The 20,331-nt window shown below is 43.8% G+C and overlaps 2 protein-coding genes across 5 annotated transcripts in view; one reads left to right on the plus strand and one right to left on the minus strand.

Moving 5' to 3' along the window:
• SCRN1 (secernin 1) overlaps positions 1–16,738 on the plus strand; it is a 100,431-nt gene extending 83,693 nt beyond the window's left edge. Inside the window, exons 9-12 of one of the 3 annotated variants that reach the window (XR_008383645.1) lie at positions 3,259–3,346; positions 12,787–12,852; positions 14,807–14,952; positions 16,691–16,738. The gene's annotated coding sequence lies outside the window, so the exon portion shown is untranslated. Of the gene's footprint in view, positions 1–3,258; positions 3,347–12,786; positions 12,853–14,806 lie in introns of all 3 variants that reach the window. The other 2 variants (XR_008383644.1, XR_008383646.1) reach the window with 2 other exon arrangements.
• The window catches only part of WIPF3 (WAS/WASL interacting protein family member 3), a 170,986-nt gene continuing 150,999 nt past the window's right edge, over positions 345–20,331 (minus strand). The window contains exons 8-9 of one of the 2 annotated variants that reach the window (XM_053608977.1): positions 11,655–11,731; positions 345–2,568 (exon numbers count right to left, since the gene is read on the minus strand). In XM_053608977.1, coding sequence (XP_053464952.1) covers positions 2,545–2,568; positions 11,655–11,731 — 101 coding nt within the window. In that variant the 3' untranslated portion in view covers positions 345–2,544. Of the gene's footprint in view, positions 2,569–11,654; positions 11,732–11,864; positions 11,958–20,331 lie in introns of those variants that run through there. The other variant, XR_008383642.1, reaches the window with a different exon arrangement.

Genomic DNA, 20,331 nt, shown 5'->3' on the forward strand with positions numbered 1-20,331 from the left:
TCTGAGTTGGAGTTTTCTGATTTGAGGGAGGTTTTCTGAATTGAGGGAGGCTAATTGTTCCATTTTAACACAGTTTAGCAGAATGTATAAGCAATACACCACCAATTTTGTACTAATAAAACAACAGCATTACCTACGTTAAAAAAAATTTGAGGGGCGGCGCCTGTGGCTCAAGGAGTAGGGCGCCGGTCCCATATGCCGGAGGTGACGGGTTCAAACTCAGCCCTGGCCAAAAACCACAAAAAAAAAAAATTTGAGAACGTTTTTTCCCTTGCTTGGTTTAGATTGGTACCAGTGATCATGGATGGTTTTTAACAAGGAAATGACTGGAAGCACTTTCCACTGATTAAAGTTTATTAGGTACAAAGAAATGACTGCAGTGGGAGACATCAATAAATATAAAATACACTGAAACACTGGGGCAGTCACAGACCACAGTGTCAGTAAGCAAACGTCAGGATGGCAGGGAACTCTGTGACTCTGACATCCCTACGTGTGAGCTGACGGTCAAGAAACCTTCCCTCCACCCGCCTGGGGAACTCATGCACCAGCATGAGCTCAAAGGGCTATGAATTAAGTGATAGGTCTTGAGGAGAGATGTGATGATGCCAGATTCCTGAGATTTCTCCCTAATTGCCATTTTTGGTTTCTGCTCAGTCCTTCCCTCTGTCCTTAAGTAGTTTTATTTTGCATTTCTATCCCAGTCTTATGGAACATGAATGTATCAACACCTAATCAGGGCAGGCCAGTCTCCTCTGGAGGTGGAATTGCCTTTGTCCAGGACCCTCGTCAGCATGATAATTATAACTTTTATAATTACTTTACACACAACTGGAAGGGCAGTGGAGTGGATGCTGTTATAATATAGAAATCCCTTGGGAAACCTTTGGGAACCAGCAAAACAAATCAGTTTATGCCCAGAACTGATGACTGCAAAAACTTCTTTTCTATTGATTTAGCTGCTCCAAGTTGGTTCGATTCATTCCCCAGAGAAGGGAACTTAACCCTGGTTCACTTGCTTCCATCTGGAATGAGAAAGTGCAACACTGGTGTGGGGAGGACACCATCTTCCGCTTTACTCTGGACAACCTCTAGTGTATGCAGTCGCCTGCCCTAACCCTCCTTCTGGTGTGATGCATGAGTGTGTTGTTCCAAAACAAATGTTTTCACTGGTCTCCCTTTTCTCTGCCTCCCGATTTCTTTCAATTTACAGCTATCTTGAGCACAACCCATGGATGAGTCTGTTCCCTATTTTCTCTCCTTCCGGTCACTGCCTTCTCTCACCAAGGATAGGGAGCATCCGGGACCAGGCAGCACACCCACACACACACACACTCACTCTTCCACTCTCTTACTGGCTCAGAAAAGAGTGTGAGGAGCCACTGCAGCAAGCCTGACCTTTTCCATACTGGGGGGCTTGGGCATGCACTCATCCCCTGCCCCAGGAGGGAAAGAGCTAGGAGCTGCCAGGCCAGCAAGGTTCCACTTTAGCTCCAGCAGTGTCCCTCACCCGTTTTGCCTGCTAGGTGGTTCCAAGTTTCCTAAAGTTAGGGGTGTGGCACCAGATTTCAGAGGCAGGTATTTCACAAGCCATTTCATTCCACACTTTTTCATATCATATTTTCCATGGGAATCCCACACTCGAAGAGGGAGGCAATAGGGAAGACGTCTGAATTAGTAGTTTTTCATAATAATGAGTTGTGTATGTTTTTAACCTATAGGGAAAGAAATACTGAAATCTTAGAAAGCTGACCTTACCCTGCCTACTAGCACGGGGCTGGGAACTTGGAGGGGACAGGAGCAAAGTGACGGAGACCTGGACACTAGGGACACTGTAAACAGTAACAGCACTGGCTTCTTGTAGGATTGATTGTTCAGTGACAAAGGGGGCCCTGTGGTTGGCATTGGAGGGGGGAAAGCCCCTTCCTGCATTTACTTTGTGATATATTTACACTAGGCAGTGAAAAAACATCCCTGTACTGCAGAAAGGAAGCGAGATGTGTGTGACATCTCGTTCACTGGAGGCTGCATGGCATTGTCTGGGTGTGGGGGACACACAACCTCTTCTGAGCTGTGTCATTTATAAGGCATTATTTGGTTCGATTTTGCAGTTGGTGTAAATGAGAATATAAAATCATGCCAATAAGAAGCTGTTATGAATACTTAAGACTTTGGGACCAACTGCAAACTAAAGAATCTCTAAAAATGGTTCAAGATCTAAGAAGGGCCTGCCCGCAAGCATATTCAGTCATGGAATGGGCGTATGGGGTCAGGGGAGGGGCAGGCTTCTATCTTTACTGACAAGTGCCAAGATGTAAAAAATGGAAAAATGGTGGGTGTTTTAAAAAATGTTACTCAAATAAAAGTCGACTGATAACACTGCTTTGAAGCCCATGCAAACTCTTATTTACAATAAACAAATGCTCTATTCAGAGCCTGTGCGTCAACCTAATTACAGCTGGAGCCTGGTGGGGGGCGTCTGTTCTCTTGGGGGGCGGCCTCTTCTGCAGTCTGGAACCCAGGACCTTGGCTTCATCTGTCTTCTCATCGGAGAGTCTTCAGAAATAGCTGTGGAAAAGGACAGAACATTACCAGGTGGGGTTAGATGACTCTTGCACAGGAAAGCCCCGCCACCTGGCACCCAGGGCTGAGCACTGCAGCTTCTCTTCACTCATGCAAGGCTGCCAAGGTGAGGGAGACGCATCTGCGAGGAGCTGAGTTTTACTCAAGGGGTCATGGTGAAAAAGGGATGAAATAGGATATGTAGCGAGGACCTAATGCTGTCCTATAAACATTTCCAGGACAAAGTATTAGCAATTCACTTGACACAAAGCTAGGGGAAAGCAAAGAAATTGCTGAAGAACCCAAGTCAAGGCAATGCAAAGGAGAGAAAGGAATCCCGGCCTTCCAGTCCAGGGAGATCACACTTGCACTGATCACTGCATCTGGAAAAGAAGAAAGCGCCCCCTAGTGTGTGTAGAGCTCACTGATTTCTCTGGGCGATTGCTCTGTGTCTCACTGCAGTAAAAATGAACTGCGATGGTATCCAGCAAGACATAAAGAAGATCTTCTTTACTGTGGATTGCCCACAGGAAACTTTCTGGTGCAGCCTTGACCAGACTGCTATGGGCAGAGATCAAAACCACCAGTCTCGGGAGATTCAGGCATGTGCCAGCCATGAGGCTGGGGTCCAGTTCCTGCACAATGTCTGACACAGCTTTGCCACATTAATAGTGAGGATGACTCTTGTCCTTGTAGATTCTGACATGCCAGGGAAAGCAGCGAAGTACAGTGGAAGGAACTCTGGATGAGAGGTCAGAAGGTCTGGCATTGTGGCATCGGGTAAGTTCTCTTCAATCTCATGGAGTGGTTTTCCTTTCTGAAAAAATGGCATTAAAGGTATCTCTCCAGCTTCCATCCCGGGGTTATTAAAAGTATCAAGTGAAGTAACATGAGCAAGCTAACTGAAAAATGTAAAGAGCCCAATAAATATAGAGGATGATGATTATAATTACTGCTGTATTTTTCTGATCACAGCAGTAATATAGTAATTGCAGAAAATTGGTAATTACAGAAACAAAGAAGAAAGTAAAATTAAGTTATAATTTTTCTAAAGTGAATGCTTATTAACAAACTTTTCTCCAATTTTTTTTTTATTATGGTAAAATACACATAAAGTTTACTATCTTAACCATTTTTAAGTGTACCATTCAGGGGCATTAAATTACATTCATAACATTGTACAACCATCACCACCATCCATCTCTGTTTAACTCTTTGCATCTTGTAAAACTGAAACTCCACACCAGTTAAATAATACTCCTCATTGCCCCTCCCCTGGCAACCACTATTCTACTTTCTGCCTCTGATTTTGACTACTTTACCTCATATAAATGGAAACATACACATATAATATTTGTCTTTTTGTGACTGGCTTATTCACTTTGCACAGTGTCCTCAAGGTTCATCCATATTATGTGTGTCAGAATGTCTCTCCTTTTGAAGGCTGAATAATACTCCATTGTAAAAGCGTCTATCATATTTTGTTCATGCATTCATCCATGAGTTGCTCCCATTTTGGCTACTGTGAATAATGCTGCTGTACTTGCACAAGTATCTTTCCAGGCTCCACTTTTGCTTTCTTGGAGTATAAACCCAGAAGTGGAAGTTCTGAATCATATGGTAATTCTATTTTTAAGTTTTGAAGAACTGCCATACTGTTTTCCACAGCAGCTACACCATTTCACATTCTCACCAACAGTACAAAAGGGTTCACATTTCTCCACATCTTCAACACCTGTTTCTTTTTTAAAAATTTTTATCAGCCACTCTGATGGGTATGAGGTGGTATCTCATCATAATATTGATTTGCATTTCTCTAATGATTAGTGATATTGAGCATCTTTTCATGTTTTTAATGGCCATTTGTATATCTTCTTTAGAGAAATACCTATTCAAGCCCTCCTGTGGCTGTTTTTGAATTAAGTTGTTTGTTTTTTGTTGCTGAGTTCAGAAGGTCCCTGTATATTCTGAATATTAATCTTTTACCCAATATATGACTTGCAAATATTTTCTGTTCCATCCATCTGTGGCTCACCTTTTTACTCTTGATGTTGTCTTTTGATACACAAATTTAAAAAATTCTCATGAAGTCTAATTTATTTTTTTCTTCTGTTGCCTTTAGTATCATATCCAAAAAGTCACTGGCAAATCCAATGTTATGAAGCTTTTTTAAAAAAATATATATTTCATCTCATTTACTTAATTATTGTGTTAAGACATTTATACTCTATACTAATAGATCTGACATGCACCCTAGGTGTGATCCCACCATTCACCCTCCCTCCATCTGACCTTCCCCCTCCCTCCTATCCCGCTCCTCCCTCCTTCAACCTGGGCCATACTTGTGATCTATTATTCATATGAAAGTGTGAGTGATTGTAAATTGGTTTCATAATAGTACTGAGTACATTGAATATTTTTTCTTCCATTCTTGAGATATTTTACTAAGTAGGATATGTTCCAGTTCCATCCATGTAAATGTAAAAGAGGTAAAGTCTCCATCTTTTTTTAAGGCTCCAATATATACCATGGTATACATATACCACAATTTATTAATCCATTCATGGGTCAATGGGCTTCTTCTGTTGTTGTTGTTATGAAGCTTTTTCCATGTTTCATCTTAGAGTTTTATAGATATAGGTCCTACATTTAGGTCTTTGATCCATTTTGAGTTAATTTTTGTATTATGATATTAGTAAGGCTTCAACTTTATTCTTCTGCAAAGGATATTGAGTTTTCCCAGAACAATATGTTAAAAATACTATCCTTTCCCTATTGAATGGTCTTACCATCCTTGTCAAAAGTTAGTTCACCATAAATGCAAAAGGTTTATTTCTGAGCTCTTTGTTCTATTCTATTGGTCTGTGTGTCTTTCTGCTAGTACCACACTGTTTTGATTACTGTAGTTTTATAATAAGTTCTGAAGTAAGAAACATGAGTCCTCCAGATTTGTTCTTCTTTTCTGAGATTGTGTGACTATCTCAAAGGGTCCCTTGAGATTCCATGTGAATTTTCTATTTCTGCAAAAAATGTCACTGAGATTTTATTAGAGATTATACCGAATCTGTAGATTGCTTTTAGTAGTACTGACATCTTTAGTCTTGCAACCAACCCATGAACATGGGAGGTGTCTGCTATTTTTGTCTTATTAATTTTTTTCAGCAATGCTTTGTAATTTCATTGTACCTCTTTGGTTGATTGCTAAGTATTTTATTTTTTGATACCTTTATTTTATTCTATTCTTTTTATGTGTTTGAATTGTCCTGTCTTAAAGTTTGCTGATTCTTTCTTCTGCCTGATTGACCCACTTGAATCTGCCTTTCATTCCATCCTTTGAATTTCTCATTTCAGTTGTATTTTTCAGCTCCATATTTTTTTTGTTTTTTATTTTCTATCTATTTATTGTTATTTCTATTTATATCATACATCATTTTCTTGACTTTCTTCATATTTTCCTTTAATTCTTTGACTATCTTTAAGATAGTTGTTTAAAAGTCTAATAGATCTGCCGTCAGGTCTTTGTAAAGGATAGTTTTTGTTGATTTATCACTTTTTTTTGAAAGGGCCATACTTTCCTGCTTCTTTGTATGATGTAATTTTGTTTTTGTTGAAATTCATATATTTGAATCCAATTATGTGGTAACTTTGGAAATCCAGATTCCCCCTCTGCCCCAGGGCTTGCTGTTTTATTGTCATCATTGTTTTTATCTATCTTATTTTTTAATTGTTATAGATTGTCTCTGTGGCAAGAATCAGCCTGAAGTATAATCATAAAGTTTTCTCAGGTCTTTTCTGAGCCTGTACCTTCTCCTAGGCATTTCTGGTCAGTTCCTAATTTTCTTTGGGGGGAGGGGCAGAGTCTCATTCTGTTGCCCTGAGAAGAGTGCTGTGGTGTCATAGCTCAGCAACCCCAGTCTCTTGGGCTTAAGAGATCTTCTTCCCTCAGCCTCCTGAGAAGCTGGGACTACAGGTGCCCTCCACAATGCCTGGCCAGTTTTTCCTATTTTTAGTAGAGACGGGGTTTCACTCTTGCTCAGGCTGGTCTCAAACTCCTAAGCTCAAGCACTCTGTTGGGGGTCTAAGACAGACACATACAAACCCTTTCCCTTCCTCCTCCTCCTCCTCCTTTTCCTTTTCTTCTCCTAAGACAAGACACAGAGGATCTGGCCACCACCCCCCTACCCAGAAATCTGTACCAAAGGATCCTGATTTTCCAGGCAAGCTATGGAATTTGTCCACCCCTATGGCCCCATATAAAAGGGGTCTCTAACTATCCACTGGGCACAGCTACCATCTTTGCACTACCTAAGCAGGCTACCCTTCCCTTTCAATATACCTGGCCTGAACATTTCTGCCGTGGCCTAGTCTCTGGATGCCATCATTTACACCTTTCATATGGTGTCAAAGACCCAGAGCTGGTGGCTGACTGCCAACCTCCCCAGTCACCCCAGTTTTCTCAGAACGTAGTCCAGCTGTGCCCAAACCCAACTCCACTGATCCGCCTTTTGGAGAGTCATAGAGGATTCTGACTTAACTTCCATTCAAATGTGAATAATGTCTCTAAATAGCTTCAAACAAAACCCCTCTCAGCTTACTCTTTGGCTCACTCCTTGCTCTATGTCCCCTCTCTGCTTCTTCATTTGTTCATTTGTGCCTAACTAGAGGATTTTGTCTTAGCACTGTGCTCTCTTCTGGGATCCAGGAACTCAAATTGTTTTGTTTTAGTTTTTTGCTTTAAGCCCAGTGCAGGACCCTCTTTTAGGCTATTAAGGTCCTGGGGACCTTAAGTTCTCTGAGAAAAAATAGTAACACCTGACCTTTCTCAGTCTTTCTTCATTTTTTCGCTCCTGGTTCTTGGGAAACAAGGGATGGCTTCTTTTCTACCCAGGTAAGGGAAGAACATCTGAGACATGGGAGCTGGCCCTTCCATAACCCTCAACAGAGACACCCCAGGAGTGTCTCTTCATTCTCAATACAAATTAGAAAACAGGACCTTTAATTTTAATATCTTAAAGAACTTAAAATAATTTCCTCTAAAACAAATGGCTGATGGAATAAAATCCTCTGCTCTTACCCTGCCCTATATAAATTATGGCTCCAACACCTCCCCCTCTATCTTCCCAGGTTTTTCCACCTATCTTCCCTCCTCCTGGGATGTCACAAGCTCTTACTGCTCTCCACTTCCTAACCTGCTTCTAGAGCCTCAATCCCCCATGCTCTCTCTTATCCCTTGATCCCAGGACTTCTCACAGCCTCTCCCCACCCTCCAACAACCATGTGCTCTCTCCCCCAGTGCTGGTGGGGCTGCTGGTGCAAGACAGGGAACTATGAGGCTGCAGATCCTGTGACTGCCACAAATCTGGCAGTTCCCAGTGGCTCCTGAGGCAGTGGTGTGGGAAGAAGACATGGGCGTTCCCTAGGCTGTAGCTGACACAAGCACGGGCGCACCTGCCAGGACAGGGCAGGGAGCTTACAGACCCTGCAGCTGCCTCGCTCAGCCCCCTTCATGGACCTCTCTGTCTGTCTCACAACCAGCTTCCCCCGCCTCCCCATCAATTTCCCTCTGCCCACAGGCTTCAGATGGAGAGAGGATAGAGAAAGAGAGAAATGGGACTGACAGCAGCCCCAACAGCAAAGTTTTTCAATAGTGGCTGCCACTTTAAAACATCTCCAGAGATAGTTAATCAAAAGGCCCAAGTGAGAAGACCAAGCCCTTCTACAGAACAGAGCCCTGCCAACCACCCATGACTCGGAGTTCCTAAAATAAAATGCCCTAAGAGAAATAGTTCACTAAAACCCTGGAACTGTGTCTTCTCCACAGAGGAGAAAGGCACTAGAAGGGGAGAGTATAATTGCCTTAAATCAAGAGATTATATTCACCTTCTGGAACCAGTGGTCCCTTGAGTCAACATCCATACCCTTGGACCCATGGGAATAGCTTTCAGCTGAATGACATGTCTGACTTGAAAAAGGGCTCAACTTCATCACACCAGGATGGCCTAAAGTAACTTACTCTCTGACACAGGTAAGGAAATAATTCTAATTATATCCAAGCCACACCCTCTAGTCTTCCTAAAATTGAAAGACCTCTGTTTTACTCTCCTATCTCATCACTAAAATTAAAAAAAAAAAACAAACTACAGCCCCGCATGTATTCCACAGTTTCTCAGTTCTTTAAAAGATAAAGTTCTCTTTTATTATTTTCCAGTTGCCTTTCACCCCATCTTAGAGACTTAGATCTAATCCTGGCAGAGGAAAGGGACCTTTACACTTTTTACAAGACACTCGCTATTTCTACACCAACAAGTTGTGGCTCTGGGAACAAGCTATCCACCTACACTCTCAAAATGAGGGATCCTGGCTCAAAAGCTCGTGGGAACGCTGGGTCTTATCCTTCCCAGGCCTCCTTGCTGCAATCCTCCTGTTATTAACCATTGCCCCTTGTGTCATCCAATTCCTGTCCTCATTTATTCAAGACAGGGTACAAAAAAATGTCAACCACCATTGCCAACACGCCCAATTTCTACCACTCCCAAACCCTCTCCCAATATACCCCAAACCTGTGCAGCCCTACCAACACCTGATTCATCTCACTGAGACAACTACTACCCTATCCAGCCAGGAGAAATTTCAGAAGACAGACCATTGTCCCCATCCCTCCTTTTAACAAGAGTCAGAAATGTTGGGGGCCTAACACAGCCACACATAAACCCTTTCCCCTCCTCTTCCTAAGACAAAGACACAGAGGATCTGGCTAGCCTCAGCCCTCACAAATTCACACCAAAGGACCCCAACTTTCCAGGCAAGCTGTGAACCACGTATAAAAGTGGTCTTTAACTGCCCTTGGGTATAGATGCCATCTTTGCACTGGCCAGGCAGGTCACCCTCCCCTTTCGATAAACCTGATCTGAACATCTCTGCTGTTCAGAGGAGTCTGAACAACTCCTCTTAGCACCATCATTTACACCTTTCACAATCCAACCGCCTCAGCCTCCCAGAGTGCTAGGATTACAGGCATGAGCTCACTGTAGTCACTTTGAATGTCCCAGTCTTTAATGTTTGGTTCCCAAAGGGGAAAGAAAAGGAAACAAAATGAAGGGGTTTGGGGGAAGGATGTCAGTCCTTTAAATTCCCTGAAGGTCACTTCAGGGGAAGAGGTGTGGGGCTGAGGGGTATGGAGGTTTATGTGTGGGGTGTTGCAACAATAGGAGGAGATGCTGAAATAATGGCTGCCTACGTATTTATTTGCACCTCTGTGGTCAGAAGCAGCAATGAGAATAGAACACAATATTTGAAAGGCAGGACTGTTTTGCCCACCTTGGCTCCTGCAAGCTGTGTACTAGGCGCTCTAGGAATCCCTACACAGCTGCCTGCCCTGGGGTTGTGAGTGGGGACTAGGTAGCTGCTAAAGTGCTAAGAGCTGTTTTGCCCACCTTGGCCCCTGCAAGCTGTGTACTAGGCGCTCTAGGAATCCCTACACAGCTGCCTGCCCTGGGGTTGTGAGTGGGGACTAGGTAGCTGCTAAAGTGCTAAGAGCTGAAACTGACAATTCACCATCAAAGCCTTACCCTGGAAGTTGCAGGCCTTTAACAGATCCCAGGATTCTAAAATACATTTGACAGTTAAATGGATAAGATTGTTGTCCAGGTGAGGAGACACATTCCTTGTGCTTTCTAGTCTGCTATCTTTTCAGAATCCGCTCTGCCTATTAACAAGTTTGAAGTCAGGTGTGGTGGCTCACACCTGTAATCCTAGCCATCTGGGAGGTCCAGGCAGGTGAACTGCTTGAGCTCAGGAGTTCAAGATCATCCTGAGCCAAGCGCAAGTCCCAAACTCTATCAAAAATAGAAAAACTAGTTGAGCTTTGTGGCTGGTGCCTGTAGTCCCAGTTACTTGGGAGGCTGAGGCAAGAGGATTGCTTAATTCTAGGAATCTGAAGTTGCTGCGAGCTATGATGACACCACTGTACTCTAGCCTGGGGCAATAGAGTGAGACTCTCTCAAAAAAAGAAAGTTGTGTATATTCCTATCTTCTTTTTTCCTTCTTTCAATTACAATTATATGTAATGAACCTGTGATCACCTAAGAGCGGTCAATGCAATTTTGGATTAGCCCTGGTTAGAAAAGTGGGATGCTTGTCTGCTAGAGCAGTGGTTCCCAACCTTTTTTGCAGCAGGGACTGATTTCACAGAAGACAATTTTTCCATGGATGGGGGGATCGGGGCATGGTTCTGGGATGATTCAAGCACATTACATCTCCACCTCAGATCATCAGGCACTAGATTCGTAAGGAGCTGCAACCTAGATCCCTCACATCTGCAGTTTATAGAAGGGCTCACTGTCCCAGGATAATCTAATGCTGCTGCTGATCTGACAGGAGGTGGGGCTCAGGTGGTGATGGGAGCAATGGAGACTGGCTGTAAATGTAGATGAAGCTTCCCTTTCTAGCCTGCCATACATCTCCTGCTGTGTGGCCCGGTTCCTAACAAGTCACAAATGGGCTGATGTCATCTCTGCCCAGGTCAGGAAGCACTTCTATCCAAGTTACCCTGGGTGAGATGAAGGTATTTCTTCGAAGACTGTCTGATCACCTGGCCCCTCTCTGGCTTCCTGTCCAGCTCTTTCAATTTCCTGCAGCCATCATGACTTGAACTGTGACTAAATTGGGTCAAAATCATTACAATATAGATGAGGACAAAAGTCCAAATGCTGAAAGAAACCACATATTCCACAGATGAGAGAACAGTGAATTCTGTTTTATAAATGTCACAGGTTTTCTTGCCTTCATAAGCAGGGTAATCTTGGGACTGACAGCGATGATTGATGCAGAAAGATTCCAGAGGATTTCTAAATTGTTGATTCGCTTCTGTATGTGGTGGTGATTCCAGGGGACCCCCCTTTTCATCCTTCTGATTTTGAAATCATTGGGTGTTTCATTCTGGCTTGAAACAAAGGTAAACCAAATGGCTTTCCCTAAGGAAAAGGAGTCTGAGGAAAAAGCTTAAGCTGTTAAGGAGAGCACACACCCTTGGCATTTCTGTGCTCCCAGAGGAGAATTCCTGGTTTTACATTCAGAGAGGAGGGACATGTTACCTGAGAATTTCTGCCTTTGATGTCATCAGAGCTCTGCGTGGCTGCCTCGGCCTGGAGCCAGGGACCAGGTGTATGGCCTGAAAGAAACAAGAACCCTCTCTCACCAACTACTGGCCCAGGGACCGACTGTGCCCACTTCATAGAGAACCCTTCCCTAAACCAGCACTTAAAGCAACAACAAAGGAACAAGGGTAACATGAGCCCATCTACCTGAAACCTCCAGGCTTCTGGCCCCAGACCGTGTGTTTCCACCCAGTCTTCTATGTCACAGACTATGGATGCAGAGAAGTCATGTCTAATATGCTGCGAGGAGAATAACTTATTAAGGCCCATCATCCACATGCGTGTTGAGAATTTATTTACTCAAAACAAAGATCTTCCCAGGTCTGCTCAGGGTTGGTTAAAAGTTAGATAAAAAAGTAAAAGTAACTGCTGATATATGAACAGGGCTTCTGTTCCATGAAGATCTAAATCATTCTCTAAAACATATTATGTTTAAATATTATGCTAGTTACATATGAATGTATTCTCAGTTAAGAATTCAAAGAATTCAGAAGGAGATAATGCATTGGTTCTCAACCTTCCTAATGCTGCGAGCCTTTAATACAGTTCCTGTGGGTCACAACCCACAGTTGAGAACTGCTGAGATAATGGAAAAAAGTCTCCCAAAGTTCCTCTGCCTGTCCCTTTCCTAATTTCAGTTTTCTATTCCCGAGTCATCAAGAATAAAAGTTTGGTGTTTGTTTACCCTTCCAGAATTTTTTTTTTTTATGGTGTTCACATACATATATCTGCATATATACAGATATATGGTTTGGTTGGTCTACCCAAGTTTTAAATCTACATTTTTAGGTGTTGGAGAACTTTCCCTTCAGTTGGGTGTTCTTTTTTTTTTTTTTTTTTGTAGAGACAGAGTCTCACTTTATGGCCCTCGATAGAGTGCCATGGCATCACACAGCTCACAGCAACCTCCAACTCCTGGGCTTAAGCGATTCTCTTGCCTCAGCCTCCCGAGTAGCTGGGACTACAGGCGTCCGCCACAACGCCTGGTTATTTTTTGGTTGCAATTTGGCCGGGGCCGGGTTTGAACCCGTCACCCTCGATATATGGGGCCGGCGCCTTACCGACTGAGCCACAGGCGCCACCCTCAGTTGGGTGTTCTGAAGAATGTCTCCTGGGATCTCCTCTGCTGTCTTTGGTATGCGGTTTTTCTGTTTTACCATGAATAAGGCATTAAATAACCATGTCCCAAAGTCCCCAGAACAATCCAGGTTGCTGTGCTACTTAAAAAGCAACATGAACGGCATAAATGTTCATCATAAAATATTCATAATAAAGAAAAACAGACAACCTATATCCAGCAGAAGTTTTTAGGTGACACAAAGTTTAGTATCATTTGTTACTAAGCAGTTATTTGAAAGTTCACATAGATTCTTTTTGGGGAGATGAAATTGTATAAAAAGCATCGCCTTGATCATTTTAAAAATTCATCAAAAACCCATAAATAATATACTAAAATGTTTCCTCCTGGGTGACAGAATTACCATTAAAAAAAAAAAACACCTTAAAAAAGTATTTTTCAAGTGTTCTACAGTAACATTTAAGTCATCATAAACATCTTTTAAAGTAAGATATACATTTTTAAACAAACTATCATGTAGAAGAGTCTCTGAAACTTTTAAAATGTTAATCAAATGGGATTTGATTTTAATTGAATTAATTGAAATTTTGTCATTTCAATTAAAACGTATTTAAAATTAATGAGAGTATATATTCTAGAATAAAGATATTTTGGCCCAAAAGACATTCGTAGAGCTTGATGGTTAGCCAGTTTATTAAGTGAGTAAACAGTAAAAAGACATTGATATACAGCCCCTGGTTTAATTTCATATGAGAGAATAGCCTTGGAAATTACTGTTCTTAGAGTTAAGAAACTCTTGTCCTCTACAGAAAACCTTCTAGGCCAAGGTTTTGCAACCTTGTCTTTGTAATTCTTTGCTTGGGGGGCTGTCCTGTGTGCTACAGAATGCTTAACAGCATCCCTGGTATCCCCCCTTGCCCATGTCCACGTTCACTTGTAACAATCAAAACATGACTCTAGACATTGCCAAATGTCCCCATGGTTAGGCAAAATCATCCCTGTTTGGGAACAACTGGGTAATAAAACAGGCTTCACCATAGATAGGCAGTTCTCACCAGTTTTGGGAGCTGCTCAAATGTGATAGAGAACAATATCCAAGAGGTCAAAGGAGAATCAATTTCATCATAAAACAAAAAGGCAAACTCATGTCTCAAAAAAAAATTTCAGGCTCAGCGCCCATAGCTCAGTGAGTAGGGTGCCAGCCACATACACCAAAGGTAGCAGGTTCGAGCCCCACCCCCTGAGCCTGCTAAACAACAACTGCAGCCAAAAAATAGAAAAATAGCCAGGTGTTGTGGTGGGCGCCTCTAGTCCCAGCTACTTGGGAGGCTGAGGCAAGAGAATCACTTAAGCCCAAGAGTTGGAGGTTGCCGTGAACTGTGATGCCAGGGCACTCTACTGAGGGCGACAGTGAGACTTTGTCTCAAAAATAAATAAATAAATAAATAAAAAGAAAGAAAAAAAATTTCACTGCTGCTAGGAATGAGTGGCTGGGACTTAATATGAGTCAAAGTGCTTTTAATCCAAATCTCTCCTTACAGGGATTTTTCCCTTGTGTGTTGTCTCTAGAATCTTTTAGAATTCAAAAGTAAAGCCATTCTGCTGAAGTAGCCCTTCACGCAGGCTGCTTTCCCACACAAGGGCATTCCACATTCACCAAAACAGTGTTTGCCAAATCTGTGGCACCCTAACTCCAAAGAAGAAATAGTGTTTACATTTTTCCCCAATCTCAAGCAGCTCCACTCTTCCAGAGCAGACTGTGTGAACATAGATGCCGCCTCTTATAAACAGACAGCCCCTCTTCCCTCCCCTTAACATAGCTGTGGTTGAGAGTGGTTGAAAGAACTGCCTGGTACAGAGCAGCATGCCATGGAAGACTTCTCTGAACTGAGGTATTTAAAGAAGAAAATATGTGCCTGGGCTGAATGAGCAGAAGCCGGGGGGCTACGCTGGCTTCCAACCTTATTTTTTGTCATTTGTAAATCAAACAAGCCCTGTATCTTTTTTCCAGACACAGAGAGATCTTCATGTCAGAAAACAAAAATCCATCTCATAGCCAAACAACAAGAGGATGATGAACACTGCAGGACTGGACAATGTCCGGAAAGGATTTAAAACCTGGCTGGCCATGGAAATAGCATCTCTCTGAGAGCCTCGGTAAGATGCCTACCAGCCTGGGCAGTGGTTCCTGTGAAGAGGGAAAGGGAATTTGGAAGAAAGTGGACTCCTGTAAGGAGCAGAGCTGTAGGGTCTGGACCAAAACAGCCTCTCCAAGCTGCGGTCCTCTGGCATGAGAGTGAAGAGGCAAGAGATGTGGTGAGAACACTGTGCCCAGAGCCGACAGCCTGGCTCCAGCCTTGCTTCACCACTGCTGCAAACAGAGGCAGGCCACTTTATTTCTGCTGTGGTTTCACTGCCTGAGTATTAAGGAGTTGCATTGGATGACCTCAAAGGGCCTTTCCTGTTCTTATTTTGGAGGCTTCTTACAAGACTAAGTGAAGGACATGACAAATTTCATTGGAAATGATAATTCTAGTATCTGCCAAACCTAAACCTTAGAAATTGCATATTTAACCTTTCCCTTCATTTCCCTTTGAGAACCACCCACCATTCCTTCCTCCCCTGCATGCCCTCTGTAGAGAACTGAGGCCACCCAATCCTGAGGGAGTCACCTTGCACGTCCTGGGACCTCACTGCCCTCCCCACAGGTGCTCGGCCAAGGGCTGGGCTAATTATATTCTCTCCTCCAATAACTTGTGATCCAAAAATTAGTTCTAATGATTAAAAGCAATATACCCCACCCCCCTTATTTTTTGAGACAGTCTCAATCTGTCATCCTGGTAGAGTGCTGTGGCGTCGTAGCTCACAGCTAACTCCAATTCTTGGGCTCACCCATCCTCTTGCCTTAGCTTTTCTATTTTTAGTAGAGACCAGGTCTCACTTTTGCTCAGGCTGGTCTCAAACTCATGAGCTCAAGCAATCTACCTGGCTCGGCCTCCCAGAGTGCTGGGATTACAGGTGTAAGTCACTGAGCCTGGCCCCAGTACACACTTTCTATAAGAACTTGGACAAATTAGAAAAGAAGAAAATGAAAACAACCCAGCATTCAACCATTGAGAGATGGCCACATTTAATATTTTGGTGTACATATTTCTAGTCTCCTGTACTTTATTAACTCCTCTTTTCTACACAGATACATATTTTTTGGAAAAATTTAAATTTTATTTTATGTGATTTTTGGTATATTTTTGTATTGTTTTTAGTTAACAAGGTAGTGTAAACATTTCCCCATGTCGCTGAATATTGGATACTCTTTTAATGGTCATATAGTATTCCGTCATGTGGCTCTGTCTTAATTTATTTAATTAACCCCATTGCTGGAGTTTATGCTGGATCCAAAATTTTCATTGTGTAAATGGTTTAGCAATACATATATGACTAAACACTTTTATTGATTAATTTAACAAGTATTCATGGAATGTCCATGTGCTTCACTGGAGATAAGCCAGTGAAGGAAAATGGAAGCAGTTCTTGCCATTTAGGGCCTCACAAGGGCCAGGCAAATAAAGTCAAGATGTGAGAAATCCTTTGAAGGCAATTTTATAATAATAAAAAAAAGGCATGAAAAGAATAAAAAGTGACAGGGCAGAAAAAGCTTCTATTTTATGAAGGGCAGTCAGGGAAGACCTCTCTGATAAGGTGTTGCTATAGACCGAATTGTGTACCCTCCAAATTCAAATGTTGAAGGTTTACAGTGATGATATTTGGAGATATAGCTTTTAGGGGGTAATTAGGCTTAGGGGAGGTCAATCAGGGTGGGGCTCTCCTGATGAGATTAAACTGTGCCCTTATAAACTGTGACCAGAAGAACTGTTCTCTCTTCACCACATGGAAGCACACAGTGAGAAGGCAGCCTTCTGCAAGCCAGGACATGAGCCCTCCCCAGAAAAAGAGTTAGCTGGCACCTTGATCTTGGACTTCTCAGCCTCCAGAACCATGAGAAAATAAATTTCTACTGTCTAAGTCACCCAGTCTGCGGCATTTTATTATGGCAGCCTGAGAATACTAAACCAAACACCACTTGATCAAAGATCCAGAGGAAATAGGGAGTGAGTCACATGGATATATAGGGAAAGTGTCTTATAAAGAAGAAACAGCAAATACAAAGAGCCCAGAGGCAGGAGTGTGCTTGGAATGTTCTAGAAATTGCAGGTGTTGATGGAGCCAAATGAAGTGGGAGGAGAGTGATGGAAGAGGAAGGAGAAGTTCATGAAGGTCTTGAGCCACGCTGAGAATTTCTACTTGCTGTGGAGCGAGAAGGTAATACACTGAAAGGTATTATGAGTTAATAATACCACGCAGAGGGCTGCGTGGCTGTAGACAAGTCACCTGGGCTGCAGCACCAAGCAGGGGAGCCTGTTAGCAGCTTCTGGCAATAATTCAGGTGGGAAATGATAGTGGCTTAGGCCAGGGCTGGAGTGGCAGAAGAGGTGAATGAGATCAGATTCTGGATTCATTTCAAAGAGAGACACCCCAGGGCTAACTGCTAACTTGGATTTGGGAGAAGAGGGAAGTCAAAAACTCTGAAGTTTCAGAAGAAGGAGCTGATGTGCTGTGGCTAACACCTCTGTCCACTGGGTTCTGCATCATGAAGGTCCCTTGGTGACCTTTGTAAGAGCTCTTGCCCTGGCTCATGGGGGAGAAGGCCTGGGAGGATATAGCTCCAGAGAGAACAGGACAAGAAGAAGCCAAGATGGGACTGGCTAAAAAAGGACCAGAGAAATGGCTCAGCGACCAGAGTAGATTGAGGGAGATAGTTCATAGACATGAAAGCACCTTCATGGGTTCAGAGAAATGAAGGGGTGTGCTGGAAAGGCAGGAGTTGTGGCAAAAGAGTGGGATGCTGGAAGACAGCTTTTATGGAGGGGTGTGGTGAGAAGTCATAATCAGGCTTGCAGGGCAGACATTTTAAAAAAACTAGACAAAAACCAGCCTACTAGTGCAAGAAAATAGCTAATGCCTGCAGAGCAGAGACAGTGATGGTGGCCAGTAGAAGAGCTACACAGTGGGTATGAGTGTGCTCTGTGGGGGTGTATGACAGAGAGAGATGGAGAGAAGAGAGAGGAGGAGAGGGAGAGAAAGAGAGGGAGAGAGAGAGAGGAAGGAGAGAGCGAGAGAGGGGGGAGAAGGGAAGAGAGGGAGAGAGGGGAGAGAGAGCAGGCTGAGGAGGCAACAGCACTTTTACCACATGGCATGAGAACACACAAGTCTGATGGAACAAAGAACTCTTTGGTGAACTAGGTCAATAGTGAACAAACAGGAAAACCGTTAAGGAGAAATGTAACCAGACAGGCACAATCCCTATCTGACTCACACTCATATAGTTACAAGGTTCTGCACCAGGGGTCCCTTTGGGAGGCTGCCCCACAAATAACCATTACATACAGGACACTTCTGGACAGCCCCAGGCGTGAGCCTGTGTGCTACCATCTGCATGTGCTTGTGGTTGGGGTGGTGTTACAAGGCCTTCTTTTATGGATAAAGTTAAGACACTAATGCTCTAAGGACCAAGGTGCTGAGGCAGCCTCCCAGAAGGCTGGGAGGCTGGGACAGGGCCTTGTGGCAGAACTCTCAAACTTCTTGTGTTGTGGGAGGATCATGGGGTTCTGTCAAGACTCGAATTAGCTGCGGGGCACCCAGCCTACGTGGCCTCTGTGGAGCAACAGTATACCCTGCTCTTCGGATGGCTCCAACACTGGTATCTGTGGCCCCTTCCTTCCCCACCCCAACTCCAGACCTGGAGTACTGACTATAAATTTAGTCTAGAGTAGGAACACTTTGATGATATAACCACTTTAAGATGGGGGATGTCATATAACCTTGTAACCTATGAGGAGGAATCTATTTAATTAATGTACACTATGATAATTAGTAACACTGAGATGTTTGCTCTTACTGTGAGAGGAAAAAAGGGAAGCAGGAGACAGAACAGCTCTCTGAGGAGATATCCTTGCTGTTCTGGAATTGCTGGCTTTTCTGTAAATAAAATGGAATTGTTGATCTCTCATCCACTTCTCTGCTGACTGGCTTGAGTGACAGGTAGATAGACTATTGGTCCAGCAACACTGCCACGTGGAAAGTTCTGTGAGGCAGGCTCTGTGCCTGCAAGGGAAACCAGACTCCGTCTCCTCATGTGGGAGTCACCCTGGTCTGAGGGAGTGAGCGGACCTCATTCCAGGCTGCATGTAGTATTCAGAAATCTGTTATTGCTGAACCCCTAAGCTATGTCCTCCAATACAAATACAGACACTTAGATCTTTGATTACTGTAAATATTTCACAAGATGGGAAAAAGGGCGTTTTAAATTAACACCACCCCAACCTAAAGCCTCTGGTAGCCCACGTAGTCTGACTGAGCCAGGCACCTTGTGCCTTGACACACCGTGTGGGACTTACAGGGCCCACAAGCACCAAGCACCATCATGATCTCTCCTGGGTTCGTCCTGTCCTCCACCTGCATGCCTTCCCACAATGTGGAAATGAGACTCTCTCTCTCAGGCCTCTGGCCCCCACCCTCCACTACATACCCACTACATGCCCTCAGCACTCTAAGCAATCACTGAGCAAGATGCTAATTTCTCTCATGTCCACATCAAGAGTATGTGCGGTGTGTGCTTGGGACAGGCCCCTGTTCCTTACACTTTGTGGCCTCTGGTGCTCACAGGGCACCTGCTGGGTGACATGCAGTCCACACACAACTGCTGAACAGAGTTGGAGGGAGAGACAGATGTGGCGTCTGTCTTCTCCCAGTGCTGTGTCTTCACAGCTCTTTAAGCCCTAAGTGGACAAATTTCCCTCCATCCACTTTTATACTGCTCCCTTCTTTCTCTTGCTCAATCCTGAGCAGTGACATTCACACATTATTAACAGAGCACACAAGGTCACAGCTCTCTACATATGCCATCCCACAGGCCAGCAGAGAAAGACTGGCCCAGGCCGATCCCCAGAGGACCCTATCTGAGGACAGAGCAGGCTGTGTTCCCTCTGCTCTGCTGGAAGCTGAGCCCTGCAGAAGGGACTTCACCAAGGCCCCTCTCAAAGGAGATGGTCAAAGAGGAGGTTCCTAATTCCTGGTCTTGGGCTAACCCTAGACATAATGACTTTCCAGTCAGGTCCACAGATATCTGGGACAAAGAAACATACTTCGGTTTGGGGGTGGGAACACATCTGACCCTCACTGTCCCTGTTATTGGCTCTGCCCCCTTTTTACTGGCTCCTACCCAAGCTGATTGGCCCAGCACTGGACAGGAACCTGCTCTATTAACTAGTAGGCAGACTCTATCGCTCCCACTCTTTAAGGCTGAACAGGTAAGCCAGGTAAGGCTCTCGTGTAGCCTGACCACGCCATGAAATCAGGAGGCAGGCCCTCCCTGGGCTGTGATTTCCAGCCCTGGCAGTACACTGGAGTCACCTGGCAGCTTTCAGAAATACTGACACCTGCATCCCATCCTGGATATTCTGATTAGTTGGTGTAGAT

This window comes from Nycticebus coucang, chromosome 11 (genome assembly GCF_027406575.1).
Source record: "Nycticebus coucang isolate mNycCou1 chromosome 11, mNycCou1.pri, whole genome shotgun sequence".
Taxonomy (NCBI): domain Eukaryota; kingdom Metazoa; phylum Chordata; class Mammalia; order Primates; family Lorisidae; genus Nycticebus; species Nycticebus coucang.